The sequence below is a fragment of the Pelmatolapia mariae genome, linkage group LG7, assembly GCF_036321145.2.
Source record: "Pelmatolapia mariae isolate MD_Pm_ZW linkage group LG7, Pm_UMD_F_2, whole genome shotgun sequence".
Classification (NCBI taxonomy): domain Eukaryota; kingdom Metazoa; phylum Chordata; class Actinopteri; order Cichliformes; family Cichlidae; genus Pelmatolapia; species Pelmatolapia mariae.
The window spans coordinates 26,806,370-26,829,582 of NC_086233.1; the positions used below are offsets into that span (position 1 = coordinate 26,806,370).

The following is a 23,213-nucleotide window of genomic DNA, read 5'->3' on the forward strand; positions in this document are numbered from 1 at the left end:
CATAGAAGGTTGCTTCTTTTTTTATAGGCAGCCGGGTTTCTTTACAGAGATGAGGTTTGCAGTGTGCCAGGAATTTAGTCACATTTATACACAGAGAAAGCTCCTCAATGAAAAAACATCTTTTCTGTGGTATCAGGTCTGTTATCAGATTAAAATATTGGTCAGAATGCAGCAATTAATGAGACTGAGGCAGACTTGAAGTGTTAGATCAGTGTGTGAATGTTACAATATATTTTATTGACTTCAATAAATGACTGCAGCCTCAGACCGCTGAAAAAAAAATTAAAGAGGGGTGCGCATGGCGCGGTAATGGTAACTTCATTAACACTGGGCTGGTTCTATATCTGATGCTAAATAATGTTTGTCACATGTCAGCAGTTATACACTGATTTCAGGTTTATATGGTGTAATAGACTGCAGTTTTCACAAGCAGTCTTTTTACCAGAAGACTCTACTTTTGTACCAGAAACACTGATTCTTCAATTGTCTCTTATTAATATTTTGTTAGCAGATATAGTGCAGCCTCATCTCGTCCCATAATCATGGACCACTTAATTTGGGTTGCCCCTTTAAGAATGCTGCTCTTTATTGAAATGAGCTGGCTGTGTGTTTGTTTATAAATTAGAGCAGCGTCAGGAGATCACCTACAGGACTTTCTGTTCCCATGGGCACAGTTATATGATTGTAGCCCTTAGATTTTACATGCCAGTTTCGTCAATGACCACTAATTGTTTTCTTTTCTGTGAAACAGAAGTCTGGGAGAGTAGCATCAGCAGGTTTGGAGGCATTAAACTTTTGTAGGTGCTTCTAAAGGAGGTGAGAACAATGTTGTGCTAGATTTACAAAAAACAAAATTGTAATCAGAGTATGATGATAAAGGCATGCGGCCCATCCTGTAATGTTCTTGCTATAATTTTTTACTTTTCTTAACACAAACAGTGCACCATCACCACCCTCTTGCCCTGCCCCATTCCAATCTTTGTTGCTGTTCGGGTTTTCCTACCTCTTACCTCAGTCTCCATTTATAAATCTCATTAAAAAAATGCTGTTTGATTAGTGACTTACTGAAGTTGGCCAGCCTAATATGTTTGATCAGGGAGTGGTTGCAAGATGCACACATGGTGGAGGATAAAGATAGGATGAGAGGAGGAGGAGTAGGAGGGAGGCTGAAGGGAGATGAAGGGATTATATTTCTTGGGTGAAGTTCTACTTAGGTCGCCAGGGATAAAAACAGGTGATTATAAGAAACGGTTTGATTTGGAGCCACACATGTCTGTCTTGGGGACACGAATGCGTCAATACCATTTTGGGGTTTATTTTAGAAGTTGCTTGCTGCATGGTGTGAAATGATATGGAAAAAAACATTTTAATCTCCATTCCCATTGCTGCCATAGGCCTTTTGCCTCATACTGCATGTATATAACATCAAGTCAGTAAATCCCAAGTTTCACATCTGTCTAATGATGAGGTCTGGTTCAGCTGTTTGTTTGATATGTGATCAGATTCCTCAGGCCACATCCTGAGGGTTTGGCAGTGCCCAAAATTACTCCTGTAGAGTTTACAGCCAGGATTTAGCACATGGAGTTAAGCTATCTACACAAATCATTCCCTTTTTCATTTGCAGAAACAGTCCTACAGACATGATTTACAAGTACAGTGCTGCTTACATGAAATCCAAGGGCAAGTCAAGGCTACAAATCACACCGACTTTGCCTCTCTGTTTACGATGTCCTGTTGGTGTCATAGAAAGGGACATATTCTAAATCTCAAGTTACAAATTACAGCATTTTTTTTCCTGTTGTAATGAGGTATTTAGTTTCATCTGTGTCATAGTAAGTGGAAACTAGGACAGTGTGTCACATCCCCCAGAGAAAAGGATAGACAGGAAAATCCTTTCACTCGGCTGTAAGCGTGATCCAGCACCGACTAAGCGCCGGCTCGCCCCTTGACCACGGTCTCAGTTTTGTCACTCGTAAACACCGTTTTCTCAGTAAAAGCTATGCAGCAGCAGTCACTCACTGTACGCTGTCTCGGCACACAGAGGGTGACTAATTTTAAGGTGTGATTAGCTTGAAGGTGTGCCACATGAATACAAACATGAAAGCGACTGCTTAGAAAACTAATTCATATTTATGATTCATTCTTATTCTTATTCTTTTTCATTTATCAGAGGCAGACATTTTACTATTAATGCATATGATTATAAAGAAGAAAGACGCCTGTAATTAGCTTCAGCTGTGTGGGTGTTTGTTATTTAGGCAGCAAACACAATTTTATTTAGCTGGGGTGGTGGCACAAGCAATATTTAGAACAATACTTAATTATTTCAGAATAAAATGGAAGCCGTGTGCTTGATTGCTGATTTGTTTTTTTTTTTGCCATTGACTTTTCAGTCCAAATCCTGACCTGCATTTCAATAATGCCACAACAGACCAAACTGTTGTGATTCCCAGTCTGAGGGTGTAAGTTCCCAGGGGGTTAGGCTAGATGGAACTAGTAGTTAACTAACAGCCAAAGGCAACAGATAAATGAATTATACAGATACATAACAGTGAAATGCTTGATAAATAAAAGTCCTTGACATATTGAAGAAACATTTGTAACTTTTCTCACAATATAATGCATGACTTTTAAACAGATTAGTAGATATAGAGGTAGAAATGAGGGGATGGAGGGCCTCCTGGTTTATCAATAACCCTTAAACAGGCTCATAATTTTTGCTGTGTTATTTGAAACAACCTATGCAAGGTTAAATACAAGTGTGAAAGCTTGATTTTTCCTTGTCGTCCAATTTAAAGGTGCAAATGTTATAAACACTTTTTGGGAAGTAGGAGGATGCCTACCTTTAGATTTTATCTACGGCTCATTAAAGTAGCTTGCACAGCCTAGAAATTGGTAGTTTTTTAATGGGGTAGCTCTTGCATAAACAGTTGCTTAACTATAAGTTTTAAATGGGTAATCTGAAGGTATATGCTAAATTGTAGCTCAGGTGTAATGTGAAAGAAGTTAAAGACCGGGAATATTATAAATCATTCACTTATGGAATTGTTTAAAAATGGAATTTGTGGAAAAACAGAGCTGTGTAGTTGCAGCTCTCACTTCTCCAGACTCAAGATACACTGCTGCTGGTGCGAGAAGAGAGAAGCAACAGGGAATGATTCACAGTGGGGTACATTAGCTGAACAAATTCAGGTAAATTGTGTTTATTCACAACACTTGCCTGGTTTACCTTTATCTTTAAGGCTTATTTAAAATAAGAATTTCATTTTGCAGTGTAAAATGCTGTGTTTATTTTTACTGTGCATATGACAATAACATTTCTTCAAGGGAGAGTAATCCCCCTACCCCCAAACTCCCTTCCTCATCATTTCGTGTAAGGTTTTGGGACGCTAGTTTAACCCTTTACTGCACTGTTTCTGAAGTGTTGCTCTTCTGTCTGGTGCTGTTCGTCTGGCAAGCCTGTCATTGCTTTTTTGGCCATGAATTGTCACAAATCACCACCATGCCACGTCTCCCACAGCATGCTGGGTCCAGGACAGAAAATCAATGGACTCTCATGGGCAACTCCATCAGTGCACTGATGGTGAAGAGAAGAGGGTGGGGGTCAGGACTGCAGAATGAGGAGAGGGAGAGATGGAAGCAGGTTTTATGGCGTTATTTCTGTGCCAGTATGTGCGCACGTAAAAAAAATTTTAAGCGCACGTAAAAAAAATTTGCAGGTGCAAGTGTTGCATTTTGAGGAGAAATTTATTTTGAGCGAAGAAAAGCTAAATTTGAGTGAACAAAATTCATTGCTGCGTGCAAAAAATGTATTTCAGTGCTTGCTATTATCCATACACACACAATAGCAGCCCCTCTCGCTCAGTTTTTGCATTTGCGCTTGCTCTCAATGTGTTGCTTGCGCTCTCAACATTTCTGCCCGTGCGCGTTCAACTCTTTCTGTACACCGTTATATTTGTGCCAGAAAACCAGCCAATCACAGACTTGGATGCAAAAAAATCTGATTGGCTGGTTTGGTCTCCAATCAGCTCGAAATGACGAAATGCAATATCCCAGGCATCTCTGAAAACGTTAGAGCACTTATGCAAATATGTGATGTCTTGATAAATCGAGCAGATATTTTAGGTTTACACAGCACCATTCTCACATGAAAATATCTTAAAAGTTTACTTTGTGACCCAGAAAGAGTAATATTTCAAACTCCGCCACTCTGTGTTCCTCTGCCACTGCCTCATTTGAGTTTTGGACGAAATGGATTCTGGGATATTGCATTTCGTCATTTCGAGCTGATTGGAGACCAAAACGAAAAGGGTTTTGTCACCAAAACCAAGCAGATACTGAGCACAAACATATGACAGAGCCATGCTTTTCCAAAGATGTGAAATATTCTGTAGATATATGCAAAGTAGGGGTTCATCCAAAAACCATATGTCACATAAGCTGACAAAGGCAAACAGCTGTTTTCTTCTTTGGTTAACCATTATCACAAAGTTGTTCACTCTTTGTTTTTCCAAGTTTATCTATGGCACATCTACGTACCGAGTCAGATCAAATATTTTCAGTTTGGAAGACTCCAACTTTCCATATCTGACATATGTGAAATATGAAAATGAAGATGTTGGAATAACATACAGGGGTGCAGGAAACAAGAAGATGACAATGTATGAAAGTTAAAATAACAGGACGGAGAAATTAAAGGAGAGTGGGGGTGGGGTGGGAGATTGAGTTAGCGCACCATAATGAAAAGGATTTAAAGCAGGAGGGAACATGGACAAGCCTGATAAGCAAGTGACTGAGAAAGACGTAAGTGTTTTGGATTGTGTCGAGCAAATTCTTTTAAATAAGAGCAGTGGCTCATGAAAGTGATATCATATGGAAATGTCTCCAACACACCATTTAACATTCACTGCTGGAACTGACTGTAGATATGATTGCCTCAGGTTGCAGGCAATGCATGCAAATGTTATGTAAAATATGAAGTGTTGGCTTCCCTTTTCTGAATTATTTCATCCAAATTTTCTCATTAAGGTTTTAGATTTCACACCTCAATTTGATTTTACTGATACAGTTTGCAAAATGAAGCTTACTTTCACAGCTACTAGATCCCTGGTAGAGATTTTTTCCAATCTGTGAAATAAAGGCTAACAGGTTATTGTCATTTTATGTTTCTGTTTCAGCCGTGGACACCAAGGTGATCCTGGAGGGTTTGCAGAGGTTTGGCCCCACACCAATATATCTACCTGTCAGCTACCAGATCCTCAATGCAGAGTCAGCGTTCTTTTTACAGGAGGCAAACCAGGACTTAATGAGGAACTCCAGCCTCCAGGCTCGCACGGAGTCCTTTTTCATCCACCAGGCCCGGCAGATGCCCTTTGTCAATGCTAGCTATGGACCACTGTCTGTCCAGCAGCCTGTCCCCCTGGAGCTGCTACAGACTTCGCCAGGGCCCTTTAGCACACCCTCTTTCACTTCATCCTCAACAACATCAGCGTCGGCATCGCCTCTCTTTACATTCAACTGGAAGGTGCACACTTACATTATCAGCGAGAGGATTCACCCTAGCTGGCCGAAAGTTCAAGTGCTGTTCTATATTGCAGGCAGGGACTGGGATGATTACAGCACCATCCACAAGCTACCCTGTATCAGGATGTTTGCCTTTCATGAGACTCAAGAGGTGCGTGGAACATGCAAGCTAAAAGGCGAGCTGGGGATATGTGTTGCCGAGCTGGAGCCCCTGGCCAGCTGGTTCAGCCCACCTACTGTCAGGCCTGGTAGGCAGAAGGTCTCCGAGGAGGCCCAAGGCACTCCTGTGGAGCTCTACTATATGGTTCAAACCACAGATAACGGAGACTGCACTTCAGAGGATTCAAGAAAGGGCAGCTCTGTCCTCACAGACCAGCCGAGGCCGTTAGGGTACTTTGCAGGGCATACCCCTATGCAGCGCATTGGAAGTGTCAGACTGTTTCAGCCACTGTCGGAGCTGAAACTAGACAATAACTTTGTGGTGATGGCACCCTCCAAACCCATTCGGCAGCGAGAAACAGTCTCGACTTTTCTGGCTCTATCTGCTCTTTCTTCAGTACAAATTTTCACCCTCAGGTGAGTCAACCTCCTCCAGGGAGAACACAGTTTACTTTGCAGCTGTACTAATGTTTTCTCATTCTCCATTCTCCAATTCAAACAGAAATTGTTTGAAATGCACACAGTTGAAAAGAAGGATTTTATTAGAATTTTAAGAAAAGAACAAATGATATATAAAACCCTTTGAGAACACTAAACATCCAACCCTTCTATAATATACAACATTTATAATTTATCCATGTTTGAAATTGTGCTTAAGCTTATAAAACTTTTCTTAAGAAGTTCTTGGTCATTGTCACACTGTAAAAAGCATCAAACAGAGTAGAACTAATCTTGCAAAATAACAAAAATATATAAAATATTATTGTTTCTAAAACAGTGTACTGTCTGAGTAGTTATATTACGCAGATAAATGTGCGCTCTTGTTCATTAAACCATATTCTACAGGGAAAAAAGGTGAAGCGTAATTATCATATTTCCTTTGGCCAGAAACTATGGTCTGGAAAAGCTCTTTTCCCCATAAAGATGACGACCTGCGCTTTACGCTTGATGACAAGTTTTGAGACCTCAGTATATATCAGTAAAAAAATGTAAAAAGTTAAACATAAATTAATAAATAAAAATACTAACTTTTTTATGTAACACTTTTTGAAACAGAGTTACAAAGCACTTCAGAGTTTGAATAAAAGCTACATATTGAAGATAGTGTACGCCAGGGGTCGGCAACCCTGGGCACGCGTGCCACAGCTGGCACGCGTAGGGTTAACTGATGGCACGACCATAGCTGGACTGGCCATCGATGGTGATTTTTCTTTTTTATGGGCCGATGATTTTTTTTTTTTTTGGTAACGGGATAAACAATGAGAGGTGGTGGATTGGCCAGATGCTGGCCGATGTGTAAAAATAAGTCAGTTGTTTGGTGGTGGCTATGGCGGAGCTTCCACAGAGGCCAGCAGGTGGATGAGGGAAAGGGGAGGCAGGAGGAGCAGAGACCCGAGGCGGCCGCCGGTCCGAGTGTCAGGTGAACTGAACGTCAGGTAAGAAGTTATGACCTGCAGTCTATCTGGGTCAAATATAAACCAAGTTTAGGTGTAGTTTATTTTCGTTGTGCTGACTTTTTACAGTCAGTAACAATAACTCGTACTGCGTACTAGCTAGCATAACAGAGTTTCTATACAGCTGGGTGGGTGCTATGATGTTACTGATAGTGAACTTTATTTTATTCATAAGGTTAGTTAGTAGAGTTGCCAACCGTCCCGTAAAAAATGGAATCGTCCCGTATTCAGAGAAAATATTACGCGTTTCGTATTGAGCTGAAAAGGAAAACAGTTTGTCCCGGACTTCAGCTAGGATGGAAAAAGACACAAAGCTGGAGTTTTTCTGTATCTTTACGCTGTCAGGTGCCTCTTCTCTCATTCTCCCCCCCTCCCTCTCCTGTTGCTACTTCAATCATGAAACTGATCAATGATCAGCTGATTGGCTTTTCGCCCACTTTGCGCCAGAAAGAGGAAACTAGCGGATGTCGCGCTAAACAACAGCAGCACGTTTAAGCTTGATAAGCTGTTGTTAGAATTTATTCAATTTTAATTTCTAATATCAGCTGATGTTTGCTGGAGCCACAACTGTAAAAGCTGCTGGTCATGATATTGGTTTGGCTATGTGGTGAGGGAAACATGAAGATGAAACCAGGAGATGTCCTTACTGAATCATCAGAGCTGAACAGGTGATGGAGAAACAGGTTTACCTTTTAGGTGACATGAATGAGTTGAAGGAAGTTATGAACTGTTTCTGAGAAACAAATAACACCAGGATCCTTTTCTATGTAGCTGACAGCTGGTAACTGTGCAGGGGCGGGTCTAGCAAAGTTTTGCCAGGGGGCCAGGCAGGGCATTAACAGGGAAAGGGGGGCACAAAGAAATACTCTTCTTTCTTATTCTCATTTAAAATGTCTAGCTTTTAATAAATAATTATCTGAATCTTACAGCCAAAGTTTTTATGTACATCACTGTCACAACAGCGTTTGTTTTCATTTAAAGGTTTTATGGCTTTTCCTATAATACCTGGTGGGCCGGTCTCTAGTCAAAATGCCCGGGCCGATTTTTTTGTCCAAGTCCAGCCCTGGGCACGACATGCAGTGAGTTAATCTGAAAAGGTGCATTAAAAAATAAATGGCAGGGCCAGTGGTGCACTTTGTAAATTAGCTCGCATAGAAACATTAGTTGTGCCGCTTCTTAATGACGGTATCTTAGCTAACAACCCCAATTACCAGATTCAACTTGTAATTGGCTAAAAATCACTTAGCCTACCAGTGAGAGGGACGTTGCTAGCTGGCAGTTTTTTCAAGCGATGTTGAAATTCCCACATTTCAACACTTCAAATGCTTCAGGAGCTGTCCGCTCAGCACAGCATCAGCACCACGTAAATACATGGATACATCCGTAGACTCGAGACAGAATTCACAATGTGTTTTCAGGACTTTCAGGTGTATGGACCAATGTTTTCTTTTCTGATCAAACCAAAAGCTTTAATGAGCAGCTGGATTTGTCTCACGTTAACTGGCTGGGCACAGAGGACATCGAAATGCAGCTGATTGAACTGAAAACCTCGACTTTGAGCGGGTCAAAGTTTGCAGAACTACAAACACAGCTGGAATCCATAGGTGTACGTGTTCATGGAGCTTGCATTTTCACCTTCTGGACATCACTACCTGACAAGTTTAACTGTCTTCAGAACATTGCAGAGGCCTTATTGACAGTATTTGGCTCTACATATCTGTGTGAGCAGGTTTTCTCTCACATGAAGAGTGTCCTCAGGTAGCTGTCTGAATGCTGGACACTCGGAGACCTGTGTCTCTGAGTGGGAGACCAGAGATCACATTAACATGTGTGTCTCTGTATTAACAAACATGCCATATTGGCCCAGTTTATTTTTCTTATCATTGTTGTGAGGAGACCATAAATAGCATTTGCATTTTCTGTTGTACAGTTCATTTGCTGTTCTTGTTATGGATAAAAAGTGTCTTTTTTTTGTTGTTTCAAAATAGCTGATAACTATTCGCTGATAGCTGCCAACATCTGCGAACAAATATAATTCTATAAAGTTAGTGTGTAACTGTTAATATAGAGCGTTATTAAATTTATTGCTAATGCAATCATATGGCACATTGAATTCTGAGGAAATTTTAGATGGCACTCATCATCAGAAAGGTTGCCTACCCCTCGTGTACGTGTTCAAACATACAGACACATAATCAACCATATGGTCAGTTATTCATTCCAACACATACAAATAGTTACAAACTATGGCTGAAAATAAAGGGGAAAAGATTAAGGGAAAGCTAACCTGTAAAAATGAGTTTTCATCAGTACAAATAACAGAGTCAGCTGACCTGATTGACTAAGGAAAGCTGTTCCACAGTGTAGGCGCAACAACCTCAAAAGCGCGATCCTCTCTGGTTTTAAAATCAGAGCGAGGGACAGTTAGGGGACCCTGGTTAGAGGATCAGAGATGCCGGGTGCTATGATAAGGTCTCAGAAGCACTGCTATATAAGCAGGGCCCTGCCTATATAGAGCTGTATGTGTTAGTAACAGAATTTCAAAGTGGATTTGTAATTTCACTGGAAGCCAGTGAAGGGATGCAAGAACAGGTGTAATATGTGACCGCTGGCTAGTTTTTGTCAGCAGTCTTGCTGCTGCGTTCTGCACTAATTGGAAACTGGCTATGGAGGACTGAATGATGCACGTGCTGGGAATTACAATAATCAAGGTGGGAGAAAATTAAAGCGTGAACTAAAAATACCAGATGATTGAATGACAGCAAAGGTTTGATATTTGCAATATTTCTTAGGTGAAGGAAACAAGATTGGATGAGCTTTGAGATGTGAGTTTCAAGGTTGTGGGGGCTGATATACTGACTGACCCCCTTAGAAAAACTGTCCGGAATCTCAGTTTTACCAGAATTGAGATGAAGGAAGGCAAATGCCTACTCCAAGTAGGCTTTCAAAGGGTAAAAATTTAATCAAAATCTGCATTTACCAACTGGGATTTAAAGACAATGCTGTCAATACAGTACTGTCCAGCAGCAGTTAAGTGTTTTGGCTTGGACAGTCATTTGTCTACTAGGCAGAAAATGATAATAGAAAGAGATAAAGCTAGTGTCACAAACAAATAAAACTAAACAAGGCAGTGTCCTTATGTAATTTGATTCTGAACACAACATAAACCACACCCACAGATCCTTAAATTGTGCAAATGCTAATTTCACTTTAAACAACTACTGACTCCACAACAACTTGAAATCTTTAAAAATCACATTTATGTTAAAGTTTTCTCTGTGTGTATCTGTGTGTGTGTGTGTGTGTGTGGGGGGGGGGGGGGGGGGGGTGTTAAATCTTATTTTGATCATGTAAACAATATACAGGAGATCATGTAGCAAAGAAAAGAAAATGCTTTACAAAATAAAATAAAATACATTTCACCTGTTCTGATTTACTTACATGTCTAAAAGGAGTGGGAAGAAGTGCATACTTATTTAATCCCACTCCTTTGCCATTATCAGTTAAGATGGTCTTTCCTCCCCACTGCTGTCAAACTCTACAACAAAGACTTTTTGAAAAGTTAACTGTACAATCCAAATAAGCACCAAATAACAACTTTCTAAACAGAGACATTCACTGAAATTCATCATTTTCCATTTCTTTCTATCTCGTGAAGATCGTATCTTCATGAGTCTTTTTGAATTGCTTTATGTTTGGACATTGCTCTGCACTCAAACTGTTCCACAGTTTCACTCCATGCACAGAAACACAAAAACCTTTCCTGGCAGTACGCACATTCACAGTTTCGAAGTGACAAAAAACCCTTAAATTATAACTTCTTTCTCTCAAAAAAAGCATGCTTTGAATATCACCTGGATTATTATTCGTTTTTCGTTCTGAACAGATTTTGTGCTTGATTTATTTTATTGATGCTCCAGAAAACTGAAAGAGCAAAGCATTTTACACTTACCTTCCAGCGAACGAGACACTGTTTTCTTCTGACTGAACAGAACTCCTGAAAAACTATATTATTTTTTACAAAAACTGTGATGGATGTGTTTTATACAATCAGCTTGTTTGCCTTGTGTGCCTACAAACTTAAATTGAAGGATATCAGATTTCCCACAGCGCTTACGTCTCAAACTGCATGTATAGGAGTTTGTTTGCAGTGAAGTGGATAACACCTTAATTACACATTTGTGCTACTTATGAAGACTGTTTCATGTGTTCGCACTCAAAATTATCATGATTTAAAAAAATAAATGAATAAATCTGAGTTGAAACTGCACAGTAGTAGCAAAAATGTACTTGATTCATTGAGCTTTGTCTCATACAAATGACTTTTCAAAGAGACTGTAATTGCTGCATGTTGCGTGATGCAAATTAAGGTGTAAGGAATATGCATTTCCATCAAGCTACTTTTATTCGAGATCTAAATCATGGCAGATGAAACGGTTAGTGGCCTCAAAGTGGAGCTGTGACAGAGAGCCTTGGCAATTTGTCAACCCTGGGTGAGCAGGAAATCTGCCAAAAAGCCTCATTGCTTTTTCTCTCACTCCAGTGATGATGAACTCCCATGAAGTATTAGCGCTCACAGTGTGTGTTTATCACATTTGTCAGCATGTGTGTAAATGGGAACTTTAAAGGCGGTATTTTTTCCTTTAGTGCCTCTTTTGCACCAGTGTTGCACCCCAACCGTTCAGAAGTTCATCTTTTTTATGTTTTTCCATAGGGATAGCAAAGACTTAAAATTCAGCCAAAATACCTAATTAGCAACCAAAAGATTAAGCCTCAAAGTGTTTAAAAAAATCACAGGCTACTTTAGAGTACTTGACTACCAGCATGTCAAGCTGAACATCCATATGCTGATGATTAATCTCGCATTTGCTTTGTTGTGCGTTGCTTTTATCTTACAGGACAAAACCTGTGGTGCTATTCAGTGTGGTGTTCTCCCAGCTGCTGGATTTTCTGATAATACAAAACTTTCTTTAAATACCCTTTAAGGATTTGAAATGCCCATGGTGAAGGTGTGAATTCAAGTTCGGCATCACCAGCGGGCGGTTGCTGGAGTTTGTGTTGATCCTTATTTTAAATTGCTATGTTGAACAAAGAGGTTTTTCTTCCCTCTTGCTCGAAGCACTTGTATACTACCAGCAATGTTTGCCTATGCAGGCCGTGGGTGTTTATGAGAAGCGTACTTTACAAGTAGCTTTGGTGTGTTTCCCCCAGCCACTGATACATCATTAACTATTTATAGGGTTATTCCTTTCCTCTCCGCATTATCGTTTCTCTCCTTTTTAACCCCCTCCTTCTTTTCCTCCACCAGTTAACTTTTGACAAAAGAGTTGTGGGACTCTCCCAAGATAGCATTTATTCCTAAATGTGCTGCTGTCAGCTGGAATCAGTGTTTATTTGCCTCCACATCAGTGACAGCTATGACAGGAGGCATTCTGTTTTCATGCTGTCCATCCCATTGTTGTGAAGGTGATTTTTGAAGGTATTTTTTTCAAATTTGTTCCCAGCAAAGTCACAGTGACTTCAATTCCCCTCATAAATGTATATTTTCTTTTTAATTGAGAGCACTGTAAACAATCAGCAGGCTTACATTTGATAAACAGGGGTTACTATTCTATCTTTTGGTTTATGGAGGTCTTCACAATTGTCAGTAGGGTTGTCAAAAATGTTATAGTTGCTAATCAGTATCAAAATTGCTATTTGATTAGGTGCTCTAATTTAGACAGGCAGGCAACAAGCCCCTCCCCTCACTAGCAGCTAAGCACATGAACAGTAGTTGATAATCACAATGCTGAACAACACTTAATGAGGAGTTTTATGGTTTTAGGGGGCTAAAGATCCCTTTTTAACAACAATAAAATATTAAACAGTTAAAAATGTTTATCTGGCCAGAGCACATCTGATAGCCACATTATCACTAACATGCAGCTCCAGGCTAACGGTGCGTTCACACCGAACACGATAGACGCGACCAGAGCGTCATGTTTACATGTAAAGTCAATGGAGGAGCGCGATGAAGCGCGACTGGGGGACCCGCGAAAATTCAGAAGCAACACAAGCAACCACAACACAAGTTGTTGGCTATAAATTGCTAAAGCTACCCAGTCATATGCAAAGTGTTAAAGTCAATGTGTGAAAGCCAAGTAGGATCACAAATTAACCACCTCCTATTACTAGTTTTAATTTACTTTCATATAAATAAATACATTTAAATATGTAACTGTACATACACCGTATAACACTTTATAAAATTTCAACGGAATTTCTGATATTACTGTGGCCCACCTGCAGTACCTTTGCAACCCACCAGGGGGCCCTGTCCCAGATATTGGGATTTACTGCTGTAGAGTAAGTGTATGAGTATTGCGACAGTTAATCTCCATAAAAGTGTGTAAAGCTTGGCATGTTGCTAATAATCTAGTGTATTCTTACAGACTAGTTTATTTCTCAAATGAAATATTTGTAATATCGAGATCAGTTAGTCTTAAAGAACGCTAATTTTCACTCCTTTAAAACTCGTATTTTGATTTTAATGCTTCGCATAAATCATAGATTCACTTTTGGCGTCCCTGAGATAGTTTTTTGCATCTCAGTGTTACAGTGTTACAGAGGAAAAGTTTTTATCCTCTAAAGTAGCACAGTGATTGTAATTTGATCACATATATTGATGCCTGGCCTGTTACTTTAGCTCCACAACTAAATTAGCACACTTACCAAGGGCTATATTATGTGTGCATTTAACTCCCTCTGCTTTATTATATAATTGGCTATGTTTGATCTAATCTAAACTAATCTAATGTAATTATTTTGAATGTAATTATAGGCTTTAATCCAAGCAGCTAAAAAAAAAAGAAAGGAAAAGCACCGCCATGAATTTTCACATCTACACTCCTATTTGCAGACAAATAGGTGCACACATGTATAGTGACACCCACACACACACATATGTGGACCTTCTCTTTGCCAGCTGTAAAGTCATGGTGTGTTTGTCATGCTAAATGTTCCCGGTGGAATCAGTAATTCACTGCTCCCTGCCTCATTAGCCATGGAGAGAGTGGTGTAACAGGTTGGTAAAGGGTTCTCCAGCTACTCCTTATTCAACATGCAAATGAAAACACTATTTCCTCCTGAACAAATTAACAGGCTTTTCAAAAGATAAATTGCCCCAGCTGTATTGTAATTTTGACTAAACAATTCAACATATTTCCACAGATCCCCTCGGGGGCGGTGTTGCTGATGAATGCAAATGAATTTCTAATATCTGAGAGTGTGAAGGTATAAGTACGAGATTCTTCAAGCTGCTGTGCCAGCCAAACAGCCAGCATGAGCGGTTTTGTTTTCTGAAGACTTAGGAGGTGAGAGAGGGCAGGTTCATCGCTGCCCTGTGAATGAAGCAGCTGATTTAGCTAAGGCCAGTTTGTTGTTGCTCAGACGTTACGCAGAAATGATTCAGTGCTGTGTGTCAGCTGATTCTGATCTTTAATACAGTTCAGGTTTACAGGTCTTGTGCTTTGGCTGTTTGTTTTTGGCAATTGTTTGCTGAAATATCAGCAGGAGAAAAGGCAGGAATAAAGATGTCCTCCTCAGTGTATTCAGCTTATCTTGACTGCTTTCCACCGTGATTCAGTTCCTGGTAAAGGTCACCCAAGATAGGTATGTCTCTTTTCCATTTTCATTTCTATACTTATCTGTACTCTTTCATGTATTTTATCTGCTGCTCTGTCTTGGTCTCCCTCTCTTCTTTGTATTGTTTAACCTTTCTCTCCTGGTACACGTTCTCTTTTTCTTGCTTTCCCCGAATTTGACATGTTTCTCTTCTTTGAGCTGCTCTGTGCTGAAACACTGGGAGAAAACCCCAGAATTCTGTCTGAGATAGACACGACTTGAAATTTCAGAAATTTGAATAAAAAACTAATTGTATTTAAAGCTGTCTGGTCTTCTTTACCTAGCTCCTTTTTGACATTTAGCCCCGTTGGCCAAAGTTATTTACTTTGACAGCACCTCATCTACTCATTAATAAGTTATACAGCATTAGAAATCCAGCGAGATTCACTATGGAGATCTTACTCTCTATAGGGTGTTGCAATACAAAGCTATCGCTATTATCAAATAGCAATCTATTTAAGTCATTATATTTCTAACATAATGACTTTCTGTCATTGCTCTTTTCTTGAATTTGTCTTCTTTGTTTTTGCCTTCTCCCCCACCCTCGTTTCTTTTGAAAGGTAGTATGTTTCCAAGGAATGGATTTCTGTGAGAGCCATACTGATCTGCTGTAACATTCAGCGCGACACATGCTTGAAAATGGCCTCATAACCCTTCTCAGATTGATGAGCAGCAACGACAGTTTCTCTGCAGTCATTGCTGTTGTCTTTCCTCCTTGGAGTTGTCTAAAGGTTTGCTGCAGATCAACAAACTAAAACTCCTGCCTTCATAACCGTTGCTGATAATGAGTTAATAAAGTGCATTTAAGTGGAAGTGTTTGGCTAATATTTATACTCTACATTTCTGGAGAAGTTGTCAAGGCCCGACCAATATATGATTTCTTTTGTGTGTTATTTTAAGACCGATACTAATATTGATATTTGATGATTTAAGAATCTAATATAACGGTCAATATATTTTCCTTTTCAGACACACAAAACATAAGCAGATTATCTCAACATTTACTATGTGTATTTATTAATTTCCTAATTTTTAATGCCCTACTTGATCTGCCCTCTGACGGGCAAACTATGCAAGGTCAGTGCTCATAAAATAGTTGAAGGGTGTTTCTCTTGTCTTTTATTTACTTTGATTTCAATTTAACAGCTGCTATAAATGCAGATACCAGCAAATAAATAACATTGGCAAATAATAATGGCCTGATGATAAACCCATAAGTTGTGCATTAGATAATCTTCATACTTAGGCTTTTGTTCTTACTACAGTTATAATTGAATAGTATTTAAAAGTAAAAAAAACACATATAAACTAACATTAGGGTGGGTCATGAAGTAAACAATAGAAAGATAATATACTTACACTACAGTAAAATTGATATTTTTTCATTATACATTTTTAAAATGTCAGCTTCAGATTTTGTGTAAATATTTGATTTTGGCTTAAGATGAACAGTTTTTCATGTCTCTGCAAGGCCTCTATTAGAAAGTACGTCTTAAAAAAAAGAGAAGTAAAAGAAAAACAAAACAATAATTGGTAGAGTGTCTCACATTTAACTGTTACTAAAAAAAATTTTTTCCCTAATTGATTCACACTATCCACAAATAAAATATTAAAAATCGCTTGTAGTGAGAGTGAGAGTTAGCTTCACATTGTTCACAAAGTTTCAGTATTACTTTTTGGAGTTCAAAAGTGAAATACAGTATCTGAGCACAGAGCGGAGGCGGCAACCCGATGTACAGGGAATGCAAATATGATGCATCGACCTTGTGTGTTAATTGGCGCTAATTACTGTAGTACGTGACATCATAATACATAAAATAAAACAGAAAAATGCTTAATAGAAGATAAAGTCACCTTAGATGACTTCAGCAACTTTCCGTTAAACGCTGGATAAACTTTTGCATAATGGGGGAAAACAGTAGACTTTCAAATACATATGGGAATCCTGACTCAGTCTGCTTTATTAAAAAAACTTTAGAACTGAAAATTTAGAAGATGCTTAAACATATATGATGTATTGCTATTCACCCAAAAATAATATAGAGCTGAAAATATCTCTGAACAATATTGCCAGCATCTTTCTCCAGCCATGATGCTAGTTTTTTCATCATCAGTCAACTGAAGCATGGTTTTGAATGCTTTTGAATGCTGTAGAATTATTTAGACTGTATTCATTAACAGTGAGTAATAATGTATTAATCCAGAAACAGCTCATGTGATTAAAACCCAAATATTCAGAATTCCCAGGGGGACCACAAATACACTTTTCTTGAGTTAGCTGTCATTGTGGCAGCTATGTTCTGTGTGTGCTGTGCAATACAGAACGAGCCTTGGCAACTAAAATCTCAGTCAAATCAAATCTGGATAGCGTCTGGATGAATTTTCTTACACTGTGTTTGATCCAATGGGAACGTAGCTCAACACATTTGATCATAAATATGTTGTAACAACAAAATGTCCCTGCAAAGAAGCAGCCGAGGTTGTCATAAAGGATTACTCTTTTCTTTAGTTTCTTTTTTTTTATCTACTGCTGCAATTCCTTTACTTATCCTGCAGTTGCTAACATCTTCAGGCAATATTTTTTTGCTACAACTTCTACAACTCCAGTTTTTGCAATCTGAGTTGAAGATGATATATATAGGACTAGAGGGGATGACAAACAGTGTGAGATTAGGTAGTGAGGCAGTACAGGCAGAATAAGCTCTGCCAGCTAACTGTGAGGGGATGTGTCTCTCTTTTTCTGTCTCTCTCAGACAATCATAAGCTTGGCCTTTTAATCACTTGTTTATCCTTAATGTTTTTTTGTAGGAATTTACTTTGAAAGTTTGATTCCACAGACTCGACAGCTGTAACACAAACTCAAAATCAGAGAAATTTTAATGTGGACTTGTGGGAAAAGAATAAAGACAGAGATTATGAGTTGGCTGTCATAACTGCAGTCTTTTTTTAGAGGCTGATAGCTAACAACTAAAAACATAGAAAATGCACTTTACTCATCCTAGTTATATGCAAAATTTCTTCATGCACTGTGGGGTGAGAGATGACTCTGAAAGACTGAAATTTTGTCAAAGAATATACTGGGAATGAGAGAAACTAGACAGCAAAGTCATTGGTAAGCAACCGAGAGGATTTTTGTCACTAGTAAAAGGAAAAAATGAAAATCAAATAGGTCTGAGTATGACTTATTTGCCATGGCTTTTTGCTTTCTTCACAAAATTTCAAATTCGAATCATTAAGACTCTCTCTCTTCTGTGGAAACCAGAAAGATGAGCTTTCATTTGAACTGCAAGCCTTTGCCAAGGTGACACAAGTTAAACTTCAGTTGATGCCTTGCTTTGGCTGAAAAAAGAGGAAATCAAAAAAGCTATGTCCAAATTAGCGAGAATCCGTTTGTGCAGTAAGGACAGAGCTCACCAGGAGAAGCTGCAGCAGCTGACCTGGTGTTATCTTTGGCAGCCTTCCACATTAGGATTTTTTCCTGCTGCATGTTCTGTTGCTTTTTTTCTATTTTACAGCATTGCCTTTCACCTGCCTATAACAAAAAAAACTCTGTTTTCTTCTCTTCTTTAATAAGTCATAAAAAGACACAAGCATTCACATGGAAGAGTGAGTTCTTTTCAAAGAAAGGTTTGTAATAGTTCATTCAGTTGTCCATGAACACTACTTTGCCTGTGTGTTGAGCTTTGGGCCATGCACGTTATGTTGAAAAGTGGACCCAAATGGATCTGAGACTGAAGTAAAATAAAAGTGAGCTTTTTTTATATAATTTATAAAAAGTCCAGAAAAGGCAACACAAAAGGTAACACAAGTAAAAAAAATACAAAGTACAATGTGCAAAACTCTTGAGACACCCCACATTCCTTTATGTTTTACTTTCAAGGAACCCGACTTTCTTGTAATTTTAAAGTGGTTTAAAGCAACAACTCTTTAACTGTTCAAGTGGTTTTAAGCAATAGTTCTCCAATAGTTGAATAATAGTTCGCTTGCTATCTGAAGATCTTTTAAAGCTTTTTGCATTTTTTAAAGCCACATAATTCAAGGAATAAATTATTGTTCTGTCTACACTAAACAGACAACTCAGCAAAGAACTGATTCTAAATTGTGTCTTTAGGCTCAGTTACTGGAAGTCTGTCTCAAAAACACGTAATTTGTCCTTTAGCTGAATCTATGAAAAATCCCAAAGATAACCCAGTTTTACAGGCATAAAATAGTATTTTTGCACCAACAAGGTGATTCCCAAAGAGCCATTACCTGAAAATCAGACACAACATATCTTATAGATTGATGATCCAAATCTTTGTTTAAAATCAGAGGGATCACAAAAGATGTAAAATAGTGTGTGTCTACAGACCTCTATAAAACACAGTGGAGGAGAATGTCCTTCAAGCAGCCTTCCTGAAGAGTAATGAAAAGAAATGATGAGAAAGTCTGCCCAAGAATGTTCAGGCTATACTAAACAATACAGGTGCTCATGAAGTACTTACTTTCAAGCTTGTTGTAATTGTGCAAACTCTTTTTTTCACCTTAAATACAAAATTTCCATTTATGTTTGGAGCATTTTCAATAAGTTGCTAAACATGGTTCCCCTTTTCCCAGCAAAATACAAAAATTAGGAGGAACAAGGCACAGTTGAGCATAATCGAGACGATCAAGGAAGTATAACCCAGATTTAAGAGAAAACTAGTTAACAGAAGAAAATGGGAAGCAAACTACTATAACTGAAAAAAACAGACCCCCCCCCCCCCCCCCCCCAAAAAAAAAAACAAAAAACCAAAACATAAAAAAACCAAGAATAAACTAATTGAGGGGGTAATTCAGATGAAAAGACAAACTCCATAGACATTAAAGGATAACAAGAACTCAAATCCAAAAAGATCTAGTGCTCAAGATAACTGGAATGATTGTGAAATTAAAACGATGAATGAAAAACTCTGACTAAACATAATCAAAAGACAAGACATATTAGACAAAGGATGAACTTAAACAGAAAACATTTAATAATAAACAGCACAAGAAGCTGGCTGGGGCCTTTCTGTGTGGATTTTGCACTGTGCTTCTGCTGGTTCTCTCCAGGTACTCTGGCTTCCTCAATGCTCTATGCATGTCAAAAGACGTACATGGAGCTATGATTAAGTGGTGAGTCTAAATTTACCATAGTTGAGAATGTGAGTGAGAGGGTGACGATTGCTCTCTATTAGGCCTACAATAGACTGTCAGCCTGTCCAGGTGTACCTTGCCTTTTGTCCCATGACAGCTTGATGAAAAAACAAGAATCCAAAAACTCCAAAGCATCTGGTTCATTTCATGTCAAATCATCGTTGGCTTCGTAGTCGACTGTCTCTGACTTCCATAAAGATTTCTGGAAAGTTTGGACAGATGTAATGATTACTGTGAATTTTTAGCTTCATATGTCAAATGCTTCCATTCAATGCAATGATGTTTATTTTTTTTTAACATTCACATTTAAACACATTCACATTGCAAAGGGCAACGAGTGACAATTTCTGAAAGTTATATAGTTATAGATTTTCACAATAACGCACAATAACGTTTGCTGTTCATTTATTTTCATGCTATTTTACCACAAAAACAAAAAATATCAGTAGGTAATCTAATCAAAATAAAACCCTTAAGTTTTTACATGGTTCATATTTTTCCATTTTTGAGACCTAGTCTACCCAACACTTTAAGACGTAGTGCTCTGGAGGAGTCTAGAAGAGTGTGATTCAACCGATTCAAACTGAAAATACTTGCATATAGGTATGGAAAACATAAAGCAACAATGAGTAACGATCATTCAAAAAAAGCATCCTGCATATACTGTAACGTTATATGTCCAAATTATCGACAGAAGAAAAAGTCAGGCATCCAAAAACAGATGGGTAAAATGGTCTTTGACATTAAATGTAATTTCTATTTGAATCATGAGTGTGTTATTTTGTTTGTTTGTTTGTTTATACTGCGGAACTAAAATGCTAATGGTTATTCATCAGTTTTGTTTAGCCTCCTGCAATTCAAACACAGATCTGTGCCAAGAGCTGGACTGACTGAAAAGGGGGATATGAGGTGCCAAATTCCATCAATTTCTAGCCTGACAACGGCGCAGACTTGGGCTAGATAGTCTGGTAGGCCTGGAATCACTTTCCCTAATAGATTTAGAGAAAATTACAGTTGTCTCAATGCTGCAAATGAAATTTGAAAGTGTCTGAAATGGCAAAGTATGTTAATCCCTAAAATACTGCAGTCTCCTGCGGAAACATCCCCACCAGCCAGTATTAAAAGTTAAATCGCTGTTTTTTCATGGAGCAGTAGTAACAGAAGCTGCTGATAAACACACAGAAAAAAACACAACTGATTCATCTAAAAAATCTAGAAAAAAACTTGATAAAAGCCTTTCCATTTATTTATTGAATCTGCATTTCTCTTTTATTCAGAACATGTATTTTGACTCGTACCTAATCTGATCACCTCTGTCTTTTCTTTGAACTATATTTTGTAGCTAGTTAGATTTAAAACTGTATATGCTGTTTGTTCTTGCTGACCAACAGCACCGCCTTTGGCTGTGAAGGTTTGAGGCATCTTACTGTTTGTAGGGGTGCCAGTTATCATTCCTGCTTTCATACTTTTAAAAGCATTTTCCTGGAGCTGGCTATGATAGTTGCATTACTGAATGGTAAAATTCACCTTCTGCTCCCCCAGAAGTATTGCTCTTTTATGTTTTTTGCTTTTACTCCCAGAACAGGTTGCCTTTCCCTCACAGACACAGGCAAAAAATACAGAGTTTGTGGCAGTGACAACAACAACAAAAACAAAAAAAAAAAGCAGTGACAATGACCTAGAGAAAGAGGGAGAAAAAAAGAACTGACAAGCTGACAGAGTTTGGGCTTCTGGGGTGAATCATTAGACTGATATAACATTCAGCATGCAGCTTGGAGCAGTGCCTTTGGCTGGGCTTTGAGCTACGTAGTGTTGGTCAGTCTGGCTGTAGCTGGTTGGGAGGTCAGCCATTGATCTGAAGATATAAGCTGGTACTTTGGATCCAAGCCTTCGTGATCCTGCAGAGCTACCACTGTGTGTGGATAAGCCTTGATCTGCTCAGGGGTTTCAATCTGTGTGTGTGCCAGTGTGGCTGCGCTCTGTTTGTGTGTGTATACTGATGCATGTGATCTGTACGATTCTTGTTTTGTCAATCGCAGTCCTGCAGGAGAGAGTGAATAAAAACAGTGAATATAGAGATAAATGATAGGTAAGAAATAAGGTGGGCAGCACCCATGAATACAGTTATGGTAAAATTAATTATTATCTTACAAAGCATTACATTAAATAACTTCTAGGTGACCGGTGGCAGCATGAATCGCTATAGATAGAATTAGAAAATCTCATGAGTGGTCACAGTCATTGGCACGCTGCACTTTAATTTTACCCCAGGTGACAGCTTCTGTATCTGACAGTCAAAAATCTGAAATCTGGAATATTTCAACATGAATTTCTGTGCAGTGATTTGAACAACCTGAGTATTGTTCACGTCTATTGTTTCTGAAAAGTGACATCAAGTTTTTCTGATGCCCGACCATTCGGCTTAATGACTCAGCTGTGTGGCTGCCTTTTAAAATGTGAGTTAGTGACATTAAAAATGAGCGGCCTTGTCATCACTTTGCTAATTCCACCTTATACTTAAAAACCTGCCACATAAAACAGTCTCTTTCCATTATTGTTGCAGTGTAGGTTTTCAAGTACTTGTTGAAATAGAAAGTGAGGCAGATTTTATCCTATAAGGAACAAAAAAATTACAGATCCTGGGTAAGATGAAGGCACCTCGTGGAGTAAACAAAGAAATACAGATAGTTTTTCACCCGCAGTTTTATCATCATAACCAAATGCATCTTCTTCACTTAAAAAAGGCAGATTCTTGTTTCGACTGTATTCATTGTTTACTTCTACATTTTCTGGCTCCGTCTGTCTGGTTTTTTACCTTGTTTTGCTGGCACATTGCCACAAAGAGCAAAGTTTATTGGCACATTATAGACACCCACTGACAATCAGTTAACACCACACTGAAAATCTATAAGATATGTTGTGTGTATCTCTTTGCATGCTGTTGCATGTGTATCCTTCCTGTACAAGTGTGTATGCAGACTCATAAAAGCATTGCTCTATAGCACTGCTACTTGTTACAAACACCACAGGGCTGTCAGCACTGCCATAACAATTGACTAATCTGACAGATTTGTGGTCTGTGTAACTGAATGTGATGAAAATGACTGGGTAATGGCATGTGTGGAACATAAAAGAAATGCAATGTTAATATTAAAACTTTAAAAGTTTTCATTTTTTCAGAAAAGCTAAAGCACTGATTTTTGTCTATTTACCACAAAAGGATAAATCAGTTGTCATTATATTGGTCGGACTCGGAAA

At 38.6% G+C, this 23,213-nt stretch overlaps 1 protein-coding gene across 2 annotated transcripts in view; it reads left to right on the top strand.

The window, feature by feature from the left end:
* The window catches only part of si:dkey-112m2.1 (transmembrane protein 132C), a 170,963-nt gene that overhangs the window by 52,333 nt on the left and 95,417 nt on the right, over positions 1-23,213 (top strand). For both annotated transcript variants that reach the window (XM_063478693.1, XM_063478694.1), the window contains exon 3: positions 5,178-6,099. In XM_063478693.1, the coding sequence (XP_063334763.1) occupies positions 5,178-6,099 (922 nt within the window). The remainder of the gene's footprint in view (positions 1-5,177; positions 6,100-23,213) is intronic.